Genomic DNA, 12176 nt, shown 5'->3' with positions numbered 1-12176 from the left:
GGAATAATTTGCTATAAAAATTCATGGTCATTGAATAGTAGGGGGACGAGCGCCATTAGCTCTGCAAACTGTGCGTCCGCAGCTTGTGTTAAGGCGAGTGCTGTTAGGCGACGGCAGGATGCAAAATGATGCCTTTTGCTGCGCAGCCTGCAAGACTACGGACTTTGTTGTCTAGGCTTAAATGAGCGAGCTGATGGAACTGCAGGGGACGAGCGTTACAAGCAGAAACACACACAGGCACGCACGCAGCAAAACACAGCATCCTGCAATCAGGCCAGTCATCTAACAGCAGAGACTTCAGGGCCCGGTCGGAAGAGGGACTGAGCGCGAGCGAGCGAGCGTGTGTATGTGTGTTTGCAGAGAGTGGTGGAGAAATGAAAGTAACAATGGGAAGAACGACGGCAGCATCTGGCCCAGACGGCTGGGGAACACAATACAACAGTCCTCTCATTAATACAGAATACAGACACAAAGCAGCAGCCCACATGTATCTATGGTACGTGCTGTGTGTGTTGCAGAGCGAGATCGAGCGAGTGGAAGAAGAATAGATAGAAAACCGCATGGGGGCCTTGACAGAGAGAGGGAGAGAGAGAGAGAGAGAGAAGGAGATAGAGAGAGAGAGAGACAGAGACACAGAGAGAGAGAGAGTGAGAGAGACTGGGGGGTGCAGTCAGTGTTTTACCTTGCTGCTGACTGAGACGATAAACCTAGCCTGACACAACTCAGCGGAGGGGTTACACAGCACATACTGATAGCACCGCTAGTACCCCACCATGAATTATGGAGATATTTTAGTTGGTGAGTGTTTGGCTGTAAAAATAAATCTTTTGGACTGCTTTGGTACATTGTTGCACAGCAGACACAGCATTCTAAAGGCCTTAAAGGGAAATCTCCATTACTTTTCTTGCTTTCAACAAAACCCAGCGATGTGTTTGTCCGACAGTCTGCGCCACTGAGGCCCCCCAGCCGGTTTATTCCTGCTAAGCACATACATCTTTAAAACGGGTCAAAAACGTGTAGGTTTATATCAGGAGTAGATATAGCATTTTTTTTTGGGGGGGGGGGGGGGGGGGGTATTTTCAGCCCTGGATTAATACACATTTTGGCATGCCAGTGAGTGTTTACAACACCGGGGTGGAAGTGTCTGTGGGTGACTCTGATCAACCACAGCAGCTCTGCTTATTGTAATGAAGGAGCATGTTACCCTCTGCAGAGTGTGGCTCATTAATGTGGAAGAACTATGAAGCACGGCGGCACAGAGAAATAAATGACAGTTTTTATTTTGCTGCAGAGAGGATAGTTAATGATCTCAACATGGGGGTTGTTTGTGCTGTAGTTCATACCTCTGCCTCCAGAGGGCAGCGTGGCCACGTCGCTGTTGACAGGCAGGCCGGTGCCCAGTCCGTTGTTTAACACCGGGCCGTCGGATGGCTTCAGCTGCCATGTCAAGCCCAGAAAGTTGATCGCTGCACACAAAGAGACGGAGAGGAAGAGAAGGGAAGGGAGGGAGTTAGAGGACATGTGACTTGAATGGTGGATTTATTACAGGTCCAGGATTAAAAAATAAAGCCGCGCCACAGAAATACAGCAGGTCGCCCACTGTAAGTCTGATCTGTCATTTATACTGCAACCAGGGCTGCTTTTATATAACGCTGCTTTTACACTTTTATCAATCACAGACACTGGGGCGAAGTGGCAGGCCGCCCGCAGCCCCCGAAACGGAGGCAAGCGTTGCGCGGCTGACAATTAAAAACGACAAGAGAACAAATCATTGTCTCCCTCCCTTTTTGCCTCCACCTCTCTCAATCCTCTTTCAACCTGACAGTGTCTCCTGCTTTCACTCGGAGGCCTTTACACCGCCTCGAGCCAGTGACAGATTGCTCTCTGAAGAGATCGCTCTATGACTTTCCCTTCTCCTCTCCTTTTGTCCTCTGTTGTGTTGTTGTGTGCTGCTGGGATGAGCCTGCTCCGGTGCGTTCTCTCCTCACTTTGTCAGCCCCGTGCTCTCCCTGCGTCTCCTCCAACTCCCTTACGCCGGCTGCCAAACCTCTCCTCCCGCTCCCCAAAATAACGGAGCAGCGAGAAAGAAGCCCATCCCTTTACAGTACTTTTGATTCATGCCGACAGGTACACGCGTTTTCTTGCACATGAGCGATTTCATTTGTTTCTGTTTGCTCCATATTAAGAAGAAAATAAAAGGGAGTTGCAGAGCGGCCACAGTGCACCTGCAGTGGTGGATGCACAAACACAGTGGTGTGAGCTCTGAGAGTACACATGCATTATGTAGGTGTTATTGCATGCCTCTCAGCATTGGATGTACCCCCGGCACATGGGCCCATAACACCTGCATCTGAAGCCCGGGAATCAATTTCCCTCTCATCAAATTCCATCTCCACTTGCCCAGGGTTTACACACACACTTGCACGAACACACACACGCACACACACACACACACGGAGAGGGATGAGTGTAAAAGTTGCAGAAGAAGGGGGGATGCGGCTTTAGGATTTGCTGCCGGGGCAGACTCATTCTCACCCATCTCTCACCCGCACTCTCTCTGTTTCTGTGTTTCTTCCTTTTTATGCCCCCCCACCACACATCCTCCTCCTCCTCCTCCTCCTCCCCATTGTTGGTCAAAGGAAAGCGCTGACACCTCGACTGCTGCCCGGCCTCTGCCGTCAGCTCTTTTTATATTTTTCATCGGGGTAGGATGGGTGTGTGTGTGTGTGTGTGTGTGTGTGGGGTGGTTACAGAGAAGAAAAGAGGGAGGGAAAGTGAAAAGCAACAGAGACTACAGTGTCCTCCCTCCCCCTGTCTCTCTTTTCTCTTACATCCACCTCTTGCCCTCTCCTCTCTCGATGTGCTGACCTTCATCCCTCTCCTTCCTTTTAATTCCCCCCCTCTTTTCTTTCTCCTTTCTCGTCTTATCTCTGCCTGTCCCTCCGTGTAGATAACGCAGACATGCAACCGTGCACACGTGCCGGCGCACGCACATGCAGAGATGGTATCACGGGGGTTGGGGGAGTGGCGGTCGATGGAAAGATTACCTATTGAATCAGGTGGAGACAGTAAGCAATCCTGAGTCTATTGTGACGGCGCTCCCAATCTAGGTCATCCCTAAGAACGCACCAGACAGCCCTATAGTTGGCTTGTTGTGTGTGTCTGTTCATTGTGTGTGTGTGTGTGTGTGTGTGTGGGCTGGGGTCGCTGCCCTTGTGTGGTTTCCTGTCTCAATTTTTTTCCCTCTCCTGTCGGGGGTTGTGAAAGGCTGACCAATAGATGGCACTCTTCCTCCTCCGCGACAGGAGCATCAAACCCAGTTACTTTGTCAACAGGTTTCTTTGCAGCAACCGACACAGAACGAGAGAGAGAGAGAGAGAAATAAGACAAAGAGAGAAACACTTGTTATCATTCTCTGTACAAGCACCATCCCTCATTTCAACTAAAACTTCTAACTTTGTTAGGGTGTAATTTGATCCCAAATGAAACTACTGAAATTGATGTATTTAGCTTTGTGTTGCCATAATTCTAAGAATTTTCATTTCGGATCATAATTGCAGTAATTACTGTTTTCAGGCTGCATGGGAAGACTTTACTGAACGCAATGCTGTTAAAGCCTATCGGTATTGAACTCAACTGACAGACGACGGAAGAACAGGAGAGGCCGTCGGTCTCAGGATGTGTTTTCCTTTCTAATCTGTCGTCTCACTCATGTTCATTTATCACACACCTCCCCACACACACACACACAAATACGCACGTACAAACGCACACGGAAAGATCACAGAGAAGCAGGTTTAACAAGCAAACGAGTTGGATTAAAAATAGATCAGTTGCTTCATGAGGTTTTTTATGTAATCTCAATACATAATTCAGAGAGGCAAAGTGCTTGCCAGTATCGACTGCAAAAGACAGTATCTGAGACAGCACAGTCACACGAGATCATGTGACAAAAAAAAAAGAGAGCAAGGAAGGACTGATGGACAAAGAGAGGACGGGAGATGGGGGCAATGGCCAGGAGCTCGAGGGGCTCAAGACGAGGGGGGAGGGGAGGAACAGAGATGATACTGGAGGACAACGAGAACTGAGAGAATATTAAAAACGTATAAAAATCTCCGGAGGATAGAAAAAAAAGAAAAAAGGAGAGCAGGGAAAACAGGCTACACTTGATGTTGCGCAGAAGGGAAGACGAGATGAATAAGGGCCCCAACGGATGAAATGAGGAAGAGAGGAGGAGAGATTTAAGGGATGACTGGCCCTGTATTCATTGACTGGGCTGGGTGAGAGAAGATGGCCGTGATTCATCCTGTGACAGTAAGTAGCTCGCAACACAGGCAACCGGACACAAATACAACACACGTGTGTGTTTCGAGAAATATTCATACAACTCAGAGCTAAAGGGTGTTAATGGACTTCTGCATGAGAGGCAGAGAGGTGACTTTGTGGCAGACCGTGCACTGAGTGTCCCCTGACTGGAAAATATTGTATCATCATCATTCTGTTCTCTGGAACATGTTCCAACTGTTCAACTACCCCCCCCCCCCCCCCCACACACTCTCTCTCTCCCTTCCTTCCTCTACGTCCCTGGCCCTTTTAGTGTCTCAACTCAACCTTATCATTGCCTATTTAAATTGCAGCATCTCCCATTGAACCAATTGCACCGCTCCTAATTGCACCAAAGGCAGAGAATGGGCCCCTCGCACGGTTTTGTTTGCAATCTCTTGCGCTTCAACTAAAGCAACACAGGGAACAAGTGTATGCACACGCGCACACACACACACACACACACACACACACACACACACACACACACACACACACACACACACACACACACACACACACACACACACACACACACACACACACACACACACACACACACACACACACACACACACACACACACACACACACACACACACACACACACGTTTCTCTGCCGTCTCCCCTGGCCGTCCTGATAAATGCATATTAACTGTTCTAATTCACCACTAAATTAACAACTCTGACCTCAATTAGGGAGGTAATTGTGGCGGAGACCAGCCCCCCAATCCTTGGCCCAGCTGCTAATTGGTTGAGGAAGCCTTTTTTCCCTGCCGCTCTACCTTTCTCTCTTCCCCCCTTCCCGCCGCCATCTCCGAAGCCCTCATTTAAAAAGGCCAGTAAACATTTTGTTGCGCAAAACAAACACATGCATAAGAAGCAGCCACCTGAGAAAAAAAAAAACCACCCTCGCCGTGTCTTTCACAATCGCTCGCACCTTCTGCTCCCTCTCGACGGGTGCAGTGCTAATGTTGGTGAGACCGAGGGGAAAACAGTGCGCTGCCTCAGGTTCTCTCAATATTCAGGCCATTTGGGATATTTCTTAGAATTTATCACACAATATGTACTTATGCAGTCTATAAATAAAGCAGCCTTCTCTCTCTCTGCTAAGTTTGACGGCGCTGCTTGCTGAGATCATTGAGACTCTCAGACAGAGGGACGGGGGCGGCGGTTGGCTGCTGCCCTTGGGGGTCATACACTCTAAGAGAGACAATTTGTCTGCCTCTGTGTGTGTTTGTGTGTGTGTGTGTGTGTGTGCGTGTGTGTGTGTGTGTGTGTGTGTGTGTGTGTGTGTGTGTGTGTCGGCGTATGCGTGCTTAAAATTGCACGGTATTAACAACAAGCACGCACATCGCAACCCCCGTTGGGACCTCCTCACCCAGCTGATGCAACTGAACTGTAATTGACTGCAACACAAAAGGTTATGCGAGTTGCTCTCGGCTCTGGTACCTGCAAAGAACAGTGTCTTAGGTGGAGAGACGCGCCAAGTCACTCAATCACGCGGCGAAATGGCTTTCTCATTGGCACTGAAATATAGAGACGGGGTCCACGCAGATGTAGCCGTGTGTGTGAGAGCGCGTGAGTGTGTCGTGCGTGCCTGTGATAGGCTAAATGAAAAGAGATGTGCATCTGAGTGATGTCCTCCTTTCTGAATCCTCATTTCCTCTTCAGATATCTCTACCCTGACCCCCCCCCCCCCGTCTCCTCCCTCCCTCCCTCCCACCCACCTCCTTCTCCCCTTCACATCAACCCACTCTACCTCATCTCATCCCGTCCTACCTCGGTCCTTCTCCCTCTCATCGATCTGTATTAGAAACAGGATATGAGGAACTATGCTATCTTATCGCAGATCAGAGACCGAGAGAGAATGAGTGAGGGGGGGGGGGGGGGGGGGGGAGAAGGACGGTGAAAGAGTAGCCTACGCTGTGGAGGACAAGAGTCAGACAGAAAATGAGAGACAGAGAGGAGGAGGTGAGAGGACAGCGATTTCTTTCACTTCACCTTCATCCGTCTCCTGTTTCAGGACCAGTGAGGCACCATGGGCCTAATTGGACTAACGATTGGGCCCCGATAAGACCTCTGCTAATGAATAAATGAATGAGGAAGTAAATAGATGGAATGAACCCATGCAGGCTAATGTGGGCAATATGAACCAAGAGCAGCGATGACGTCAGTGAGGCTGCAGATAATGGCTGAATGCACACGTCAAGGCATGGAATAATGGCTCCGAGGCACGTACTCAGATTTCAGGTACACTAACAGGAAGTCAAAGGAAGAACATTGATGTAAGCACCACATTCTGGACGACCATGTGTGCCCCCTGCTTTGTATTACCTGACCAGTGCACATGACCCATTTCTCCCTCTGCTGCAGATGGTATAGCACCCTTCGCCCGGTCCTGGCCATACCCTGCTCTTTTCCTGGACTTGCAGCGTGTGGTAAGATCCCAACCTTTATCATTACGACAGGCCCTGCTGCTACAGACACACGCTTCACGTCTGAGCCTTATGTCCCAGCTTCCTGCATTCACCATATGCCAAACCCTGCCCTCACCTCTGCACCCATGCACACACCAGCGTATACGAACACACACACACACTGGCTTGAGCGACACTGGCCCTGACCTCTAGCTGTGCCAGCTTGCGTCAGCAGAAGGGAAGCCACATGCAGAGTGCGAGGGGACTTTGGGGGTCAAGGTGTTGGGGTTTGGAAAGCAGCCACATTGTGATACCTGCGAGTCCGACACAAGTTCACCAGGCAGGCCCCGATACTCAAGGGCTCCCTGCTCTTGGTTTTTTTTGTACTTCAAAAGTCTCGGAGGGAGGAAAATAACCACAGAATTATTTTTCGTCGTATAATTAGCAACTCATTTGAATTTTCTCTTCAGTCTTTAAAACTACAAGCAATTACGAAGGCAGTGGTTCCCAAACCTGAGGTCGGCAACCCCCAAGGGAGCGGTCCACAGATGAGTAGTAAGATTGAAGAAAAGACATCTATTTTTCTGACCTTTATCAATCACGCTGTTGCAGTCTGCCCTCATGTGCCGGATTTTGAGGCTTGTGTCATTATGTCAGACAGAATGTGTTTCATGCTGGTGTTTAATAAGGCTGTATATTTGATCCACATATCACACATTAATCTCTCTAATTAGTGTTTTGCACGCGTTAGAAAGATGTAGAAGCAGACTTCCTTCCAAGTTAATAAAAGTGACCCCAAACAGGATGTGGTTAGCAGATCCAAGAGCGTATCCAGGATAACTTACTTTAACATAGCAATGCAGGGTGTTTTTAAACATTTTCATTCGTTTCTCAAAGAATATTTCATTGTAAACTGATATCTATGAGTATTTGAAATTTGGTGTGGCTTGATGACTTTGAGAGGACTTAGTGGAGGTCTGCGCTCCACTGAATAAGACATATGATAACATTTGTGTGTATGATTTAGCAGAAAGTATGCAAAGAGTGTAGTTTGAAAAGTGTGTAGAAATCTGTAGATTCTAATGAAGGACAGAAATTTACACCACTTTGATAAGAATTTGACAGATAAAATATTGAAGCTATAGATCATTTCATACTCAAATATAATCATTAACATGTTATTATGTAAGGGAGCAATGATACGACCCAAGCAAGGAACTTATAAGCGGGAAGAGCGGCCAGTAAGCGATTGTGATCAGTCTGGAACCGTGAGACAGCAATGATGGATGGAAAGTGGTGGGTTTAGAGGCATGAAGGTCACACTCGATGACAGTGTGTGTGTTTGTGTGTGTGTGTGTGTTTGCATGTGTGTGTGTGGGTCATTTTAATCCAGAGGAAGGGGAGCTGGGAGCAGACTAAAAATACACTGCGAATGTCTGTGTGTGTGTGCATGTGAGTGCGTGCGTGCGCTCTCATTCATCAGTGGTGACAATACCATGTGGGGTGTGCCACTGTGTCTGACAAATTCAGCCATCACGCACGCACACACATTCACGCGATACACCCCTGCAAAGGTGACACAAGCGCCCGCTAGCAAGTTTGCTCATCGCAATGAAGGGCACACCTGGGCCCGTGTGTGTGTGTGTGTGGGGGGGACTGTGCACGTGTGAAAGCACTAGACACCAGTAGTCTGACATGTCCTCGATCTTTCATATGTGTATTCCCTCGTCTGCAATGCATCTCTTCCTCTGTTCCTCTTCTCCCTCTCTCTCGCTGCGCTCTGTCCGCGAAAGCTTCCGTCTTCTTCTATTTTTTTTTTTTATCCTTTCTGACTAGTTTTGTCATCATCCCCCTGTTCTCGTTCTTGTCCTCCACTGCCTCCTCTCCTCTCTCTGTCACACTCCCTCTGTTCCCTGCTCGCTGTGATCAATTAGGAGACATTAGTCCCAGAGTTATTCCAGGTGACAGAACCTCAGGAGGCCGCGCTCTCCTTCATCTCTCCTCTTTCTCTGCCTCCCGCTCGGTTTCTCCTCTCCACACCTGGCTGTCTTGTCACTCCTGCTCCTCCCTCCCTGTCACCCCCTTCCTCCCCTCCCCCCATTCGGGGGCTGACAGTGACATATCAGGCTCAGCCTTCCTCTCCTCCGTCTGTCCCGTAATCCATCCTCCTTTCCCTCTTTCCTTTCTGTTCCGTCTACATGCCGACAGTGACGCATCTCCCCTCTCCCCCCTTTGCCCTCTTCTGCCCTGACTCTATTCCACCCATTTCTCTTCTAGCTCTCCCTTTGCCTTCCCTCTATCTCGCACTCTCCAGGTTGCCGCTCACAATGACGGACCCGTCCTCCCTCCTGTACGCCAACCGTTCACCTGTATCCTAGCAACCACCTCTCCTTTGGCTCCGGTGCTCCATGCGGAGCAAGCAAACAAGACGCCGGGGGAATGAAGAACAAGCACTCTCGTTTATCCTCCTCCCTCCATCCATTCAGTCATTCCTTCACACGTAAGGAGGAGGCCATACTCCGCTGGAGTTGGGAGCTTTTATGCAAAAATGCTGTCTGTCCTCACAAACAAGTAAATGTTCTCAAACTGTTGGGAACACATATACAGAGGTGCAGGAATGTACAGAAGCACAGAGTTGTTTCTCTGCATTTATGTGTGTGTGTGTGTTTATCTCATTCTCATGGCTCCATTCTTACAGCCACACTTAGTGAATATTGCTTCAAAGGGACATTGTCTACCATACCCCTGAAGCATGCTAAGTGCTGTCTTTGTTAAAGGTTCTCAGTGTGTGTACATGTGTTTGTGTGCTTCCGGAAAGTTGTTTCTGAAGCTATTTTAAAGGTTTTGAAAAATAAGTCTGGAAAAATAAATCAGTTGAAGGCCAACCTGCCCTCAAAGCTGCAAAATCAGACACACATTTCACTCGCATACGTTGTATTGGTCGATGCAAGGGAAGAAGGACTCACTCACACACAAAAAAGAAAAGTGCTGCTCGGGCACATGTGTCCCAGTGTAATTTATGAGTGGGCTCCTGGGCGGACGCCTCGGAGGGGTCCTCTTCACGCTGCATGGCTCTGGGTGCTCGGCACAGTCCCTCCAGTGAGCGCAGGGCTCTATTTCTCACACACAAAACGCACAAACACGGCACCACAAACCCACCCAACCCCCCCCCCCCCCCCCCCCCCCCATGGGTGGCGAGCTCTACCGACTGAAACTCGCTGCACGATTAACGCTACAGAAAGCCAGGTGAACACTAGGGTTTCAGGCTTGGCAGCACTGTTACAGCTCTGTTCGGCACAGACAACAAACCAGAGCAACACATTTCCTCACAGCAGATTAAACGGGGACCCGGCAGTTAACAAAAAGTGATAATAACAATAAAGTATCATTTCAGCCTTGTTCGGCTTACTGAATTACAGCCAGCGGGACGATTAAGCTCGGCAGTAAAGTGCTGACCAGCGGTATATTAAAAACACTAAACGTACAGAAAATGGAGCTTAAAGAAAATGTTTAAGCAACCTTTGTTCTACAGTCACTGAATTAATAAAATGCACCATAATACAGAGCAGTCACAGTGCACTTGGAGTAGCATGCAAACAGTATATGAATACTTAATTTCTTGATATTGCAAACAAACCGAAGTTACCAATTTTTGAAACAGACGACCTGTGTGTAGACTGTGTGGACATTTTGTACCCAAGCCCTTTTTCCACTGGTCAGGAAAACCCCAATAACATCTGGCTTTTGTCTGCAATGGGAATGGATACAATCAGCAATTTCTCCCAAGTCAAGTGACTCTTCAGTAGACAGGGTATTATCAGCTTCAGCTGCAATCGGCAGTGAAACGTGACACCCTTGTGCACATGCTAATTTGGCAAGACAGGGAGGTCAGAGCAGCTCAGTTTTTTTTTTGTGGGTTAACCAGGTATTTGAGTTGTCGACAGTTTGAGTCCATGAAGCGAATGAATCAGTTTGGTTGGAAAAAGCTTGGTATTTACTTTTAGTAAACCTAAAGGACCTTTAGCAGTGATGCTCGGTTGGGATCGGTGGCTGGGATCCTGGGGTAGGTTTTAGTATTTTTCTTTATTTTAAATTATTAGTATATTTTGTGTTTGTGTATTTTTTTGTATTTTTGTGTTTCTTTAAATAAACAACAAAAATAAAATAAAACATGATGGTGTCCCTGCGATTATCTGGCAACCTGTCCAGGGTGCCTCTCACCCTATGTCCGCTGGGATTGACTCCAGCCCATGTGGCCCCCAAAGGGAAAGGAGTAGGCCTGCAGATATGAATGTAGGGATGCTCTAACACAAACAAGTATTCGTGTCAACAATGCCACATTGAGCTCTATTTGCACAGAATAAAATCATAGCAATAAAACAGAGATCTTTGTTGTCACTGTGCCCCACTACATCCCTGCCCTCAAGTATCTTTGGGGAGGTTTGTGAACTTTGTGGGAGTTGGGGCCTTCCTTCCCTCTCCTCACGCTGGCTTCGTTGCTCCATATGTGGCTGTCCACTGCAGTGTGACAGTCTGAAGCTCAGGAGAGGGTGTATCTGTCTCTGCGCCCTAGGCATGGGTCTTTGATCTGCTCTGGAGGACACGCAGCACTCTCAAGGGCAGGCCAAAGGAGGACATTAGCACACAGGCAGAGACTTGAGTGCACATTTGGACGCATCCAGTGGTGCATCAATCCAAACATCACTATGGATGGATGAATGGATGGATGGATGCTGAGGTAGATGAAAAAAAAAAATATATATATATTTAAAATAAATAATGTAAATTATATTAATAATGCATGTAGGGGCAATGAAGGAGTTGTTCTTTCTGCTGATGCCACAATTTTTTTAAGATCCCCCATCTGTTGACTTCGGTCCCTGGGGTAAGAGGCTAATCAAGGGCTCAGTGACACATCTGCCCCCTCTCTCTCTCTCTCTGACACACCCCCTACACACACACTGTACAGTATATACGTCCTTTGACTTGTTATTGTCTACCTGGTCTCACTCTCTCTCTCTCTCTCTCTCTCTCTGTCTGTCTTACACGTACACACACAGACACACATGTCTGCGTTCTCTTGTCCGGTGAGCGAGGTCAAAAGGAATCAAATCAACACCCACACACCCACTCCCACACACTCTGAGTGAGGCTCTCTCTCCCTCTCTTCCCACAGATCTACCAGTCGACAGCCATCAGAGTCTCTTCCTGAGGTGCTCAGTAAGTGCTCTCCTCTGAGTGTCGGCCATCCCTTTGAGTTTAACTATTGCTCGTTGGCTTCAGATCAGTGAAAAACATCCCCTCTCCTGCTGGGTCTGTTAGGATTCCTACCCTGAATGATACCTGCTCACTGAAACAGCCCCTGCGGTTAATGTATCCTCCTGTCTGTTCGACTGGCTGTTTACATAGTGCAGGCCGGAGCTCCTGCTGAGT

At 48.2% G+C, this 12176-nt stretch overlaps 1 protein-coding gene across 1 annotated transcript in view; it reads right to left on the bottom strand.

Moving 5' to 3' along the window:
- tenm2a (teneurin transmembrane protein 2a) overlaps nucleotides 1-12176 on the bottom strand; it is a 102968-nt gene that overhangs the window by 32531 nt on the left and 58261 nt on the right. Inside the window, exon 5 of the mRNA XM_062394358.1 lies at nucleotides 1344-1466. Within this exon, the coding sequence (XP_062250342.1) occupies nucleotides 1344-1466 (123 nt within the window). The remainder of the gene's footprint in view (nucleotides 1-1343; nucleotides 1467-12176) is intronic.

The sequence above is a fragment of the Platichthys flesus genome, chromosome 8, assembly GCF_949316205.1.
Source record: "Platichthys flesus chromosome 8, fPlaFle2.1, whole genome shotgun sequence".
Classification (NCBI taxonomy): domain Eukaryota; kingdom Metazoa; phylum Chordata; class Actinopteri; order Pleuronectiformes; family Pleuronectidae; genus Platichthys; species Platichthys flesus.
This window is presented reverse-complemented; position numbering and strand designations above follow the sequence as displayed.